General features: G+C 44.5%; 1 protein-coding gene across 2 annotated transcripts in view; it reads right to left on the bottom strand.

Moving 5' to 3' along the window:
• ints8 (integrator complex subunit 8) overlaps positions 1-14,944 on the bottom strand; it is a 16,659-nt gene extending 1,715 nt beyond the window's left edge. Inside the window, exons 1-24 of one of the 2 annotated variants that reach the window (XM_075450337.1) lie at positions 14,854-14,944; positions 13,468-13,606; positions 13,196-13,370; positions 11,135-11,275; positions 10,884-10,955; positions 10,723-10,774; positions 10,446-10,625; positions 9,422-9,529; positions 9,194-9,346; positions 7,566-7,666; positions 7,342-7,483; positions 7,175-7,245; positions 6,917-7,092; positions 5,927-6,057; positions 5,735-5,845; positions 5,434-5,638; positions 4,663-4,784; positions 3,775-3,959; positions 3,657-3,690; positions 3,515-3,574; positions 2,480-2,541; positions 2,225-2,343; positions 1,976-2,079; positions 94-144 (exon numbers count right to left, since the gene is read on the bottom strand). In XM_075450337.1, the coding sequence (XP_075306452.1) occupies positions 94-144; positions 1,976-2,079; positions 2,225-2,343; positions 2,480-2,541; positions 3,515-3,574; positions 3,657-3,690; positions 3,775-3,959; positions 4,663-4,784; positions 5,434-5,638; positions 5,735-5,845; positions 5,927-6,057; positions 6,917-7,092; positions 7,175-7,245; positions 7,342-7,483; positions 7,566-7,666; positions 9,194-9,346; positions 9,422-9,529; positions 10,446-10,625; positions 10,723-10,774; positions 10,884-10,955; positions 11,135-11,275; positions 13,196-13,370; positions 13,468-13,600 (2,688 nt within the window). In that variant the 5' untranslated portion in view covers positions 13,601-13,606; positions 14,854-14,944. The remainder of the gene's footprint in view (positions 1-93; positions 145-1,975; positions 2,080-2,224; positions 2,344-2,479; positions 2,542-3,514; positions 3,575-3,656; positions 3,691-3,774; positions 3,960-4,662; positions 4,785-5,433; positions 5,639-5,734; positions 5,846-5,926; positions 6,058-6,916; positions 7,093-7,174; positions 7,246-7,341; positions 7,484-7,565; positions 7,667-9,193; positions 9,347-9,421; positions 9,530-10,445; positions 10,626-10,722; positions 10,775-10,883; positions 10,956-11,134; positions 11,276-13,195; positions 13,371-13,467; positions 13,607-14,853) is intronic. The other variant, XM_075450338.1, reaches the window with a different exon arrangement.

Genomic DNA, 14,944 nt, shown 5'->3' with positions numbered 1-14,944 from the left:
GAAAAAAAAAAAAAAAAAATCAAACGTTGTGTCAAGTCTGAACCGGTCGGAACCGTGACTGCAGAGTGCATAAAGAGCGGTTTGACCTCTGACCTGTGTGTGGCAGTTCATCATCGAACAGCACTTGATCTTCCTCTTCAGGACCTGCAGGTGACAGGAGTCATGAGGGAAGTCATAGGCTGTGTTCGAAACCGCATACTACATACTGATCGATCAGACAGTATGCAGAGCGTTTACCCACAATGCATTTCGCTCCTCTAGCCGCAGTGAGCAACGCACTTCCGGTTATTTTCACAAATAAAATACCCGTTGCCTTTTATCATAGGGAAAGCCATTACAATACAATTGGTGCTTTTGTTTTGAAAACAGGAAGTGAACCTACCCTAGTTGTAGCTAGCTTGAAACTGCCGTTTTGACAGGAAATGACGTTCGGCGACGTCACGTTACGTTGCATCTTGGGTAGTTTGAGTATGAGTAGTAACCTCATGATGCATACCCAACATTTCGGAGAATCTAGTATGCATCCGGGAACTTCTCACTTACTCAAACTAACTTTTTGAGTTAGTAAGCGAGTTTGAGTAGTAGGAGGAGTATGCGGTTTCAAACACAGCCATTCACTTTCAAGAGGGCCTAAAGACGGCTTCAGGAACCACCTCTGGGCTAGAAAAACTGGTTCCAGAATGATTCAAAGAGCCACTTTAGGTGTAAACAGTAATCAAACAACACAGTTCTGATTCTTAACCAAGTCAAACAGAGTCAGAACCGGCACCAGAATCTGGTTCAAGTTGGTTTAAAGGTTCACTATTCACTCTTTGAACTAAGTCTAAGGGGATGGGCTCTTTGTGTTCAGGTGGGATGTTTTCTCGGTTCAGAGGTATCCTTCCCGTGTTTTAACTTTCCAGAACGGCGCCGCCCCAAAAGGCGGTTCTGGACATTCTGTCTTTCTTTGCATTATTTGAGGGTTTTTCTGTGAAAACACAGAATCCTGCTGGAATAAGACCCTAAATCAAAATTAGTTAAAGAGGAGAAGTCTAGGATGCAGAGATGGATGGAGAGAAAGGAGGAGGAAGTTTCATCCTTTTATGTGAGATCACTGGTGGATGAAATGGACGAGAGTGGAGCCCTGATGAGGACACAGCTCTAACAGCTCTCTGCTCAGCTTTAAGGCCTCGGTATGCTACTCCGTCGCTATCCAACTCAAGAGAAAGACTGTTGTTGGAGCTTATTAGGGACCGAGCAGCGAAACTGCAAGGACCCTATTGTTTCTGTAGGAGTTCTTTCTTCTTCTTTGCAAAAGGTGCTCGAAAACTCTTTAAATTTTGCGAGCACCACCTGCCAGTCGACGAGATGAAAAAAAATCTAAACTTTATATTTTTGGGGGTCGCTCACTGACTCTGTAGCGCCCCCTACGATGCTTAATAAATGGTCCCCGCATTGGGGTTAGTTTCGCGTGGGATGACAAAATTCGGTACACTCATTCATCATGCCCAGACGCACAAAAAAAGTCTCATTCCACCACGGTCCCACATCCACAGGAAGGCGGCCATTTTGGATGGAAAGTGTGTTTTCGTGCCATTTTTGCCCAATTCCACACCTTGCATATGATCGAACTCGTCCTACAGATTTCATGCTACAGACTTCAAACTTGGCCAGGTTACTCTTAAGACTTGGGGGCAAAAAAATCATGGAGAAACTTTTTCAAGCCTCAAAGGGCGTGGCCATGGCGACGCCATAAAAAATGAAGTCGCTTATAACTCCCACATATACATATACCACCCCAACCCACTGATGGAGAGCTCTGAAGGTTTCTACCACACCCCGTTTCACTTCAGCTTTCTACACGTTTGTCAGCTGATTTACATTTTAATTCCTTATTTTTCTGCAACAACAGCTGATCTTTAATAATAATAATAATTAATACTGAAGCTATAGAGCTTTCTTTGGGGATTAATAAAACTTTACTGAACTGAATTACCTGGTCCGTGTAGACATCGGGGGGAACAGGCTTGGTGAAGAAGTCTGAACACACGGCTCCAGCCTGGAGGTAAAAGTTCAGTGCCGCAGAGTACTGATTGGTCACTACAAAAAAGAAGAGTTTTAACCAACTACGGGTCAATACAGCCTGTTAGATGTAGATAACCAGTAAATAACTATTCAAGCTGACTACTGTCAGCTTTACTTTAGCTCTTCACTGAGGTTTAAATGTAGATGCAGACACACGCACCGAAGTAGATGTCTGCCTGTGTGATGAGCCACGACTGGTTGTTGGGGTTGAGTGTGAGAGCGTAGGACACCAGCTCTTTGACGGTGACGGCCACCGCCTCCACATCCACCGCCTGAATGCTGCTCGACACGTGGAAACATTTACAACGGACGGGTTAAAATGGAAAGCTCCCTTTGGTTGATGCGAACGTGTAAAGATGAGCCGCCATCACAGCCTGGTTTGTGTTTAAAATAGGCAGGAAAAAAAGCTCCTTACTTTGGTAGAGTGGATGGCCAGATGGAGAGGTGCTCTGCCGTCACTTCATTCACAATGTCATCCTGGAGAGGAAGGAAACACTTCCATTAGAAACCAGAGAAGATATCTGATCCTTTCCTGTGATTTAAATAGGGCTGGGTGCGTTAACTCGTTAATTATTTAACGCCAATTAAATACTTTATCGCAAGTTTAATTTATTTATTTTCAATTAAAATTTTTTTAAAAACAACATTTTTGGGGGCTTTTGTGCCTTTAATGGATAGGAAAGTTCAGAGAGACAGGAAGCAGGGGGCAGAGAGAGGGGGAACAACATGCAGCACAGGGCCGTCCGGTGCGGGACTCAAACCGGGGCCAGCTGCAGCGAGGACTGTAGCCTCTGTACTTGGGCGCCTGCTCAACCCACTACGCCACGGACCCCCCCCCCTTTTAATTATTGTAAAAGTCTGTTGCTCACAGGCTTTTATTTTGTAAAAGTGTGTTGCTCACAGGCTTTTATTATTGTAAAAGTCTGTTGCCGTCTGCTGTGGAACCGGAAAAGAAAGTACTCGGCGGATCCACCAAACATGGAGAAGGGTACGGAACTTTCACTTGGCCATTTTCATTTTAAAGTTCTTCCAGACGGCGGAGTCGACAGAATCAAAGTCATCTGTAAAAACTGCCAAGTTGAATTGTCTTCTCAGCGTAGTAGTTCCAGTCTAAAATATCACTTAAAGGCAAAACACAACTGATAGCAGCAAGTCATTCAAGGAAACAGACAGTGGAGCGAGGCTTCTACATAAAAACTACAGAAAGATGCTGATGTTAAAAGTGTGTTTGCACAACAAATGTTATGGCACTTTCATTCATATGGCAGCACATTTAAAATAAAACTAAATGCTAAAAGATATACACTACTTTTGGATTAATTTTTGGATTTTGCGTACAAATGCGATTAATCGTGATTAAACAGGGAAATCATGTGATTAATTATATTAAATATTTTAATCGTTGCCCAGCCCTAGATTTAAAGCATGAACTGAGGCTTTGCGAACGTACCCTGACGATACTGTGGAGCCTCACAAACAGAGATATGAGCGTCGTCAGCACCAGCGGCTCCTGTGAGAAATAAGATGAAACCTCAATGAAAAACAACAGCTTCAGCGTTTTTTACTGTTGAGTTCATCTCGTCGTTACTTACTCGAAGTTTCTTAATGAACGTGATGAATTTGCTCCTGCGTTAGAACAATAAGAGACGACAGAATTAGCATCAGAAAGATGTGAAAGGGTTCATTGGTCGGTGATCGTTTGGGACAAACCGGTGCAGGATGCCCAGGGAGGACTCTCTGTGTTTAATGAGGCCCACCCGGCCGTCGCTGCTCCTCTTGTGCTGGATGGAGACGCTGCAGATCTGAACCGCCACGTCCCACAGCTCCTTGGCGGTGCGCCGGGTCTCTTTAGGACCTGGGAGCTCCTTGCAGGTGGAGGCCAGGAGCTGGCCGATCTAAGGAGGGAAGGTTATAAACACACCAGATCATATCCACCATTAGAGGCTTGAACCTGCTGAGGTGTCCAACAGGATTATGAGAATAAGAAAGAAAACACAGGACGTATGTTGGTGTTTTAAAGCTACTCAGTGGATTAAAAACTGGGATCTGTTGGTTTTCTGGACAAAAGGGCCACAAAAGAGCTGCAAACTCATTTTCTCCAGCTCAGGGATCAGACGAGCTTCACTCTTTGCTGGAAATAACACAAAATATTCACATTTTTCGTTCATCTCAAGCATTAAATAAAGGTTGAAAACACGGTCCAGCATTTACTGGTATATATCACCTACATTTTCTGATTATTCTTTAAGGTTTTTATTCATTTTCTTTGGCAGATTCAGCCTTTTTTAGCCCTTTCATCTTTGCACAGGTGGCCCACGGAGGAGGAGTCGCTAGTTAAACCCATATGCACGTTTCTGACTGTGGCAGGAAGTCAGTGAACCCAAAGAAAACATGCAACCACAGAGAGAGCATGCAAACATCATCTGCAAACATCAAGCAGCACGGGAGGGAAAAAGACTTCAGAGCACTTGGGGATCATATTTGACCGATTATTCCGTTTGATATTCCAGGTTTCTCAGGCTGGACCTGATAAGATAATGTGAGCGTGCCTTCAGAGTCGTTAACCGCCTTCTTTTAGCCATTTAAAGCAGACGTTACCTTGACGTACGGGTTGTTCATCACCAGAGACGTCGGCACCTGCAGAGTCAGGTAGTCGTTTTCTCTCCAGTTCAACATGAAGGCGACGCACTCCTCTCCCACCACCTGACGCAGGGGCACATCTGGAGACAAACACCGGGACGCTCGTTAGTCTGGATGATGAACGCCGTTTCAGATAAACGAGTGAAATATCTAAATATAAGGAGCAATCTTTGTGCTTTTTAAGTTACGACTCATTTCTCTGCAGGATGAATAAACCAGAAGTATTTTAATGCCTTCTTTAAAATGAAGGATTACAGCTTCCATGTGGAGGAAATGCTTTGCTTTGGTCTCTTTCTAAAGGCTCAGGCTGTGTTCAAAACCGCATACTTCTCCTACTACTCCTACTAACTTTTTGAGTTAGTATGCCAGTTTGAGTGAGCGAGAAGTTCCCGGATTTTCACAAAATAAAATACCCGTTACCTTTTATCATAGGGAAAGCCATCACGATACAATTGGTGCTTTTGTTTTGAAAACAGGAAGTGAACCTACCCCCGTTGTAGCTAGCTTGAAACTGCCGTTTTGACAGGAAATGACGATCGGCGACGTCACGTTACGTTGCATCTTGGGTAGTTTGAGTATGAGTAGTAACCTCATGATGCATACCCAACATTTCGGCGAATCTAGTATGCATCCGGGACCTTCTCGCTTACTCAAACTCGCTTAATAACTCAAAAAGTTAGAATGAGTGGTAGGAGAAGTATGCGGTTTCGAACACAGCCGTTGACTCACCGTGGATCCTCATCTCCAGGTATCCCCTGACCCTGCTGACCAGGTCGGAAGGCGGTCGCTCCTTGCTGCCCTCGGCCGTCATCGTCTCGTGGGCGCGGACCTCCAGCAGCAGCATCTCGTTCAACATCACCTGCCTCAGCTTCGGGGAAAACTCCGTGACGAGCTCCAGGCAGGCTGAGAAAAGCTGCCGGGCGTGGACGAAGTCCTGAGGCAACATGTAAAAAAATCTTCACTTACAAGCTCACGGTTTTGGTTTAAGATTCAGTTTTAACCCTTCTGAGCCCTGGTGGTGTCATCAGACCTTGATGGAAATGCAGTGGAGTCCTTTAGCCATGAGGATGTACACCAGGTCTTTGGTCAGGTTGTCTTTAATGCCGAGGATCACGTTGATGTAGTCTGGAGGAACCTCCCACTGCACACACAGACACGACACGTTAGTTCATTCAGAGCATCTTGCACCGTGAATCGGATGCCTGTTTTTTTTTCCTTGGACCTTGCTGTTGACTCTCCAGAAGGGTCGCTCTGCGATGCCGTGGAGTTCGATCAGGATCTGTCTGACCCTGCGAGGATCCAGAGAAAGGATGAGCTGCTGCTCCAGCTGCCCGATGTTCACGCTGGCCGAAGCTGTGGAGGGAAAAGTCACAATCTGAACAACTTCTGAGCAGGAGGACAGGCCGACCAATTCAATTCAGTTCATTTTTATTTATATAGCGCCAAATACAACAAATGTCATCTCAAGGCACTTGAATAATAAAGTCCAATTCAAGCCAATTGGAATTCAATTCATTGTAATCATAATTATTTAAAAAAAAAAAATAGTCCAATTCATTCATATAGAGCCAATTCAAAAACAGTTTCCTAGCAAAGGAAACCAACAGATTGCACAGAAACTTGGCCTGATAACTGAAGGCTCTGCCTCCCAAACTGGCAGCTGGTTCCACAGAGAGGAGCCTGATAACTGAAGGCTCTGCCTCCCAAACTGGCAGCTGGTTCCACAGAGAGGGGCCTGATAACTGAAGGCTCTGCCTCCTAAACTGGCAGCTGGTTCCACAGAGAGGAGCCTGATAACTGAAGGCTCTGCCTCCCAAACTGGCAGCTGGTTCCACAGAGAGGAGCCTGATAACTGAAGGCTCTGCCTCCTAAACTGGCAGCTGGTTCCACAGAGAGGAGCCTGATAACTGAAGGCTCTGCCTCCCAAACTGGCAGCTGGTTCCACAGAGAGGAGCCTGATAACTGAAGGCTCTGCCTCCCAAACTGGCAGCTGGTTCCACAGAGAGGAGCCTGACAACTGAAGGCTCTGCCTCCCAAACTGGCAGCTGGTTCCACAGAGGGGGGCCTGATAACTGAAGGCTCTGCCTCCCAAACTGGCAGCTGGTTCCACAGAGAGGGGCCTGATAACTGAAGGCTCTGCCTCCCAAACTGGCAGCTGGTTCCACAGAGAGGGGCCTGATAAGTGAAGGCTCTGCGGCGCTCTGCTCCGTACCCGGGATGTCGTAGAAGGACGGCAGCGGTTTGGCGCTGAGGTTGACGGTGGCCGACCTCTTCCTCATCTGCTCCACCAGCACCTTCCTCTCCTCCTCCGTCAGCAGCTCCAGAAACAGTTTATGAGACGACACCACAAACACCAGCGGCAGCTCCTCCAGGCTCCCGCACAGAGTCCTGCACAAAGATTCAGACTTCAGAAGCCCATCGGTTTCACGGTTATCTGCACGGCGGGATGCTGGCGCGACGCGGCGCTCACTTCATGAAATGCGCCATGTGTCTCCTGGACGTCTCGGACGGACAGTCCCTCTCCAGAGAACGTGCGCACACCTTCAGGACAAATAAAAACAAGTCGTTATCTGATCAAAGACCCCCTTTTGTGCTGGATCCTCCCAACAGTATTCGGGGTGATTTGAGCTCGAATACCTCCAAAAGGAAGTCCACCAATCGTTTACTGGGCTTGAGGAGCAGCTGCTGGAAACGCACGCTGAGGATTTCTCCTTCCAGGACGTCTCTGACGGCGTTGCAGACGCAGAGCTTGTGACAAACCTCGTCCAGGCCAGACTCCCTGCGAAGAGGCGGGGCTGATTGAGCAATCATCTTAACAGTGGAAATTAAATGTGATGCCGCTCTGTTTAAAGCGGTCTCACCCTTGTTGTACTTTGTACAAGAACTCCCTGAGAACCGACCGTCGGAAGTAGTTTGGCAAACTGCGGGTGGCGTTGTCTTTGATGAAGGCTTCAATGACGGCCTGGAAGGTGACATTATTAGTTAGTTTTACAGTAAAAAAAAAAGAAGAGAAACTCATGATTTATTTCTTTTTCCTGGTGTTTATGGAAGGTAATCTTTAAAGTGTCCTGATCAACAGTTCTCCAGCTTTCTGAAGCTGAATTTTCCATCCTCGTACCTGAGCATCTTCAGAGGAATGTGTTTTTTCTTTGTTAAGCCACTTAACTCTGAGCTATGAACCATTGAGGCAGAAAAAAAGGCTGAGAAAAATACTTTTTATTTGGTGTCCAAGTATCCAGACTTTCTTTTAATCTTTTAAAGTGGTCTTGAGCAATAGTTCTTTAGGCTTTCTGAAGATATTTTAAGGTTTTTCTTGGGACATTGGCTGCTTTTTCACTCATTTTTTGTCCAGTCCTTGTACCTGACCATTTTCAGAGGAATGCAATTTATTTTTGTGTTTGTTAAGCCACTTAAAACTAACCTATGAATCACTCAAGCACAAAAGATGGATGAACTATGTGTCTACACATAACAACTCAGCGAAGAAGCCATTTTAAACTGGATCTTTAGGCACTTTGTTCCCAGCAGCCTGTCACAGAGACACATCATTTGTTCCCATTTCTTTAGCTGCATGTGTGAAAAACAGCAAAGATAACACAGTCTGACAGACAGAAAACAGGATTTCTGCAGCAACAAGGTGATTCCCAAAGAGCTGTTAGCTGAAAACTTGGCATATCTCAGCATGGTGTGCAATGTGTCCTTAAAACATTTGAGGAAACTGGACAAGTGGAGGACAAAAGAAGAAGTGTCAGGCCTAAAGAACTATCTACAGCAGATGAACAGGATCTGAAAGTGATGTCCTTAAGAAAGAGGAAAAAAATCCAGCAAAGACCTGACACAGGAGCTGAGAGATGCATCTGGACCTTCAGCTGATCCATCTGCTGTTGGCCCGAGCCTCATCAGAAATGGGCTCCATGGAAGGGTGGCTGTCAAGAAGCCGTTCTTAAGGAAGGGAAACAGGGAGAAAAGGCTGAGCTGTGCCAAAGGACACAAGAAGTGGGCTGAAAATCAGTGGCAGCAGGTCTGATGGAGGGATGAATCCTCCCCAGAGCCCGGAGCTCAACATTACTGAAGCAGGGTGGGATCATGTTGGCAGAGAACGGAACAAAAGGCAGCCCACATCCAAAGAAGAGCTTTGGGATGTCCTTCAAGAAGCCTGGAGAACTATTCCTGAAGACTCCTTAAAGAAAGGACAGAAAGCTCGTCTGAGAGGGTTCAGGCTGAGTTGGAGGACAAAGGAGCTCAGAGCAGATATTCACTTTAAAGCTGCTCAGAACTGAACTAACTCTGGTTCTGACTCAGACTCTGGGTTTATGTTCATGTTGGAACATGTTTCAGTGAATCTCTGCAACTACTTCCTGTTTTCCTGTGAATATACAGAGAAATGAGGGTTGGGTGACTTGAGGCTCCTCTCATTCACCCCACTGTTTGGATCCCATTACTGTTCATTCATGAAGGAACATCTAACTTGTTTTTTTTGTACAGCGACCTGGTAGTTGTGAGCTCGGATGAGGCTGTTGATGTGGTCGTAATGTGTCGTCTGCGGGTCGGAGGGGTCGCAGTCTCCGGTCAGAGCCCTGCAGGCGTTCCAGTAGCCGGCCAGACGCTTCTCATCCAGGTGAACGTGCACAGTCACGTCCAGCTAAGAGACAGAAAACAATGAAAACGTCCGTCACTGAAACTCCACACGAGAGAAGCAAACGTTGCGCTGCAGCACCTTCTTTAAGAGTTCCTTCGTCTGTCTGAAGTGATCTCGAGCTTTCTCGTAGCTCGGCTGGTCCGTGCAGCCTTGCTGGAAGAAAATACCTCCTAAATCATAATGAACCTGCAACACAAATCACAAGTTCAGGGCAAAAAAACAACATGAGCCAAGTTTAATGCCAAATATAGCTGCAAGCAGCGATGGGGGGGCCTAGCAGCATGGCACAATAGGCAAGGCTATGGCTGCTCAGGAAGGCGTCATGAGTCCATGCACCGAGTTTGGCATCGATACATCAATGCATCGCAGGGATACGGCGTAACGTGTGTTAAACGTCCTGTTTGCGCGTCGGCGTAGAGTTTGATTGGCTGCTACGGGCAAACGGAAGCGAAATAAAAAAAATCCACATGATAACTTTTGTATGGCTTGGTCTGAAGACGCACGAAAAAGTCTCTCGCTGCCATGGTCCCACGTCCACAGGAAGGCGGCCATTTTGGATGGAAAGTGAGTTTTCGTGCCATTTTTGACCGATTCCACGCCTTGCATATGATCAAACTCGTCCTACAGATTTAATGCTACAAGCTTCAACCTTGGCCAGGTTACTCTAGACATGGGAAAAAAAAAAAAAAAAAAATCATTGAAAAACTTTTCCAAACCTCAAAGGGCGTGGGCGTGGCCAGGAGGTGAAAATCGTGTGATGGCGTTTGTGGTTTGAAAGCCTTATCATCATCTTATTGCACAGTTTCGCTGTTAGGCCCCCAATGACAGATGCCAGAGGGACAGCGTCATAGCTTCATAGCGCAATAGCTTCATAGCTTCACAGCTTCATAGCGTCATAGCTTCACAGTTTCATAGCGTCATAGCGCAATAGCTTCATAGTTTCATAGCGTCATAGCTTCACAGTTTCATAGCGTCATAGCTTCATAGCGTCATAGCGCAATAGCTTCATAGTTTCATTGCGTCATAGCTTCACAGCTTCATAGCGTCATTGCTTCACAGCCTCATAGCTTCATAACTTCATAGTGTCATAGCGCCCGCCCACCTGGCAGTGCAGCTCGTTGGTGCCGATGCGAAGCCCCGCAGTGGAGGACTCGGTTTCTCCGTTGGCTGCGGCATCGGCCGCCAGCAGGTCCAGGGTCCTCAGGGTGTGAACGTAGAAGTCCTTCTTCAGCCGCAGAGCTCCTTCCAGCACGCTGATGGAGTCGGTCGCCTGCTCCTTCAGCTGCACAGAAAACTTTTGCTTTTAGTCAAAGTCACATTTACTCAGATCGTCCAGTATTTCTGAGTGTGTGAAGGTCTATTCAAGGACGTCCACCCACCACAGTGAGGATGTTTTCAGTCATTTCTTTCTCCTGCTGCACAATGTTCAACCTCAACAAGAAAAAACAGAAGCAGAAGTTCAGTGTTTTCAGATCAAAGCCGACTCGCTGTCTTGCTCGTTGGTACAAAGATTTCAGGAGAACACGAGTGGGTTTATTACATGTTCATCTGGTGAGGTCCTGGTTTGGTCTGCTTCTCAGGAAAGCTGCTGAGGACGATGGTTCGGATCGCCCTTCAACAGACAAAGGTCCCCTTTAAATTCGTCTTTTTGTTATAAAGTGCACGACAAAGTAGTGACATTTAGAAGCTTTTTAAACATTTCACTGCTCAAAACATCAGGAGATTATTTCCTTCTTCATTCATAGTTCTTCTTTATCGTTCATCTGATTTACTCCGAGTGCGTTTTCTCACCAGCGGTTGTAGATGATGACCGCCATGGCGGTGGTGGGCGGCAGGGTGGAGAGGTCCAGGTCCACGTGTTTCACCCCCGGCGGCACTTTGCTCACACACAGGAGCTCGTTCAGCAACATGTTTAAGACTGGAATGGTCAAACTGGCAGAGAGGAAGCAGGTCAGGTGATCAGAATATATGTGATTTAACCCTAATCCCTGATAGGGGACATTTTTCTCCACTTGGGGTGTACTTTCTCCTCTAATTTCACACTGGAAATGGTGATACTCATCATATTTGGTCCAGTTATGCATTTTTACTATTTTTTAGAATTTCAAACACACATCATGTACAATGCAATTTTTCATTGTGTAGAAAAAAAAAAAAAAAAACTCCTTAATTTCTGAAAAGGGATATTTTTGTCCCCTTTTAAAACGACCTAAAAACATCATACATTAATATTTTTTTCCACTTTGTTTTCATAAATATTTTATCCCACTTCAGTTCTGATCATAACTACCAAGTTTTCAATTATTTAAAAAAAAAAAAAAAAAATTAACCCTTTAGATGCCAATTTGAACTTTTTAGCCCAAATTTTAAGCCTTTAGGTGCCAGTATTTACAAAATATGGAATGCAAAGTGGAATTATTGAGTAGGGATAATTATGGTCTGGGATATGTCAATGATTAGCAACAACATTGATTGAAAGGGAGCTTCAGACGCTGTGTTAAAATTTATCCGAATGAGGAGGTTTTTTTTTTTTTTTTTTTTTAAGTTATGATGAGAACTTAAGTGGAATAAAAGATCTATGAAAAAAAAAAAAAAAAAAAACGATGTTTTTAAGTTGTTTTAAAAGGTGACAAAAATGTCCCCTTTCAGAAATTAAGTTGTTTTAAAGTGCAGACCGAGGACAGTTTAAATGTTTTTCAGCTGCTGAAACAGACGGAAACATTTTGCTGCTTCAGCTGAAAACAAAGAAAGGAAGAATTTAAAGGAAAATTTGCACAAAGAAGACAGTTTTTAAACTTTAGCACCTTTTTTTAAGAACATTTGTCACAAAGTGCTTCACATAAATTGACATAAAAGATCATAATAAAAGCACAACATCAGAGAATGATGAAGCGTACCACACAATACAGTTTACAGCGATGTGTTTTAAGAAGCTTTTTTAAAATCTTCACATTGCTCACAGAGCTCAGAGGAGGAGCTCAGAGAACCTGACCGGGAGCCAATGAAAGGAAACCAGAACTGGTGGAATATGAGACCGAATGTCTCCCTCAGCTGATAAAAACATGAAGGAAACACGCTGTTAACGAGCCGATTCTGGCTCATAGAAATACAGAGATTACATAAAGTCTGAATAAGGCAGAAAACGTGACAGATTAGCCGTTAGCTCGCCTGCTACACCCAACATGGCAGCTGTTATTGACTGCTTTCTAAGACTGTGTTTGAAACTGCCTACTTCTCCTACTACTCATACTAACTTGAACTTTTTTTGAGTTCCCGGATGCATACTAGATTCTCCAAAATGTTGGGTATGCATCATGAGGTCACTACTCATACTCAAACTACCCAAGATACAACGTAACGTGACGTCGCCGATCGTCATTTCCTGTCAAAACGGCAGTTTCAAGCTAGCTACAACTAGGGTAGGTTCACTTCCTGTTTTCAATACAAAAGCACTAATTGTATCGTGATGGCTTTCCCTATGATAAAAGGCAACGGGTATTTTATTTTGTGAAAATAACCGGAAGAGCGTTGCTCACTGCGGCTAGCTTTAGTAGCGCCGAATTCGTGGGAACAAAATTGTAAATAGCCGGTATTTTGTCAGGTTTTCAACACGTTGGGGATCTAAACGACTACTTTCTCGCCTGAAAATATTTCAAATGTTGCTAAAGTTTACAGAGTTTAGAGCTTAAGCGAAATCAGCTTCAGGCCGGCTGATTTCGGCTCGGGCAGGAGCGAAATGCATTGTGGGTAAACGCTCTGCATACTGTCTGATCGAATGAGTATGCAGTATGGAAGTATGTAGTATGTAGTAGGCGGTTTCGAACACAGTCTAAGTGTTTGGCTTCCGCTCACCCCTTCTCCAGTAGATCCAGATCCCACTTCATGTGCGCGGCCACCTTCAGCGCCAGCAGCTTCAGGGTGCGGTTCCTGCGGTTGTCGGCCGGCGGCTGCACCTGATTCTGCTCGTTCACCGACGGCTTGGACGCCTGCTCCAGGAACTGGATGATCAGCGGCACCGGCGTCGGATCTGTGGGAACACGCCCACTCTTTAAAGGCCAGCACCCAAACAGACATGCGTGTGGTTGAAGTCACGAACCCTCTGCAGCTCGTTGTAGAAGACTGACCAGAATTACATTTCTGCAGGTGGTTCTCCAGCAGGCTGCCGTCCAGGAGGAACTCGAACCAGGACACCTGAAGAGGCGTGGTGGGCCGACCGCTGGTCACAGCCGCCACCCGGTCTGCCGCCTCAGCACTCATCCTCCCCTGAAGGGCAGCGACAAAGACGGGAAAATAAGCCGCCACTTAACAACCGTGAGGGAGTCTAAACGCAGGTCCTGAGTCACAGAGTTCTGAATTCATGATTCAAATAAAACACCTTTGATTGGTTTTCTTCAGTTTGACAAATTATTGCGTTAAGTTATACTTTTATACAACAGAGTTATATTTCAGGGATATTACAAACTCACTACAGAAGGTTTTCTAAATAAACTGTGGGCTGTGGGACAGTCTCATAGTTTGATTTTACCGTTTAAAATGTCATAAAAACACCTTTTTTGACCAGTTATTGAAACTCATATCAGATCCATAAATCACATTCAAAAAATAAAACATGATGTACTGGAATGTAAATATAAACAACCCACCTGGAAACACGTAAACAAGGTGCTTTTAAGGCTTTTCCAGGACTTTTTAAAGATGCAGTAATGCATGTTAGAGTAAGTTATGATTCTATTTATCTTAAAAGCTTAAAAACAAACAGCACTGTCATTATATTCATCGTGTGGATCACAGTCTCAAGTGTCAGGGTACTTTATAATAAACATTTTTACCTGTTTATCAAAGTGTATTCTGGTTCTTTACTGTTCAGACACCATGTTAGCACACGTATAGCCTAACTTTGCATATGAATTTGAAAGTACCCACGAAATTTAAGCTTTTACAAACAAATTATAAGACATTTCATGCAGCAGCTACAGATTGCACATTATTTTCAATAGTTTGCAAATCCTTAACGCTTGATTCTGTATTAACTTGAACAATGTGGAGATATTTATTTTGATGAGAGGGATCGTTCACTGCTGTATTGCTACTTTTTTCTGCAAAAAAAAAAAAAAAAAAAAAAATCTCCTTAAAATACATTTAGGTGATTAAAACACGCTTGCATGTTAAAAAATGTTTCTAAACAAAAACATCTTAAATAAATACTAGTTATTTGACGCTAAGTTTAAATGTTTTTAATGTCAAAGCTATTAGTAGCTGCTGAGTTGATCGGGGAGATTGCATTTTATTTTCCTGACATACCGACTGGGCGGTGATTTCAACATTCTCCATCAGAACTGTGTGAATATACACGACCCACCGAGGTTTGAGCCACTCTGGGGTATAAATCAAACGTACCCTCTCCACCCATTCTCTGTTGTGCTTAGAGGCGGTAATGTTTCGGCTAATATTAAGGCTAACGAGCTAAAGTTTTCCACCTCGCCCGTTCACACAGTGATAAACTGTCTTACCTGAATACACCCGAATCAACACTCAGAGGATAAAAGGAATAAATGTGCGTTAAAAAACTCAAAATAAGGTGCTGGAGCCGCTACACGGACT

Source organism: Odontesthes bonariensis, chromosome 18 (genome assembly GCF_027942865.1).
Source record: "Odontesthes bonariensis isolate fOdoBon6 chromosome 18, fOdoBon6.hap1, whole genome shotgun sequence".
NCBI classification, from domain to species: domain Eukaryota; kingdom Metazoa; phylum Chordata; class Actinopteri; order Atheriniformes; family Atherinopsidae; genus Odontesthes; species Odontesthes bonariensis.
This window is presented reverse-complemented; position numbering and strand designations above follow the sequence as displayed.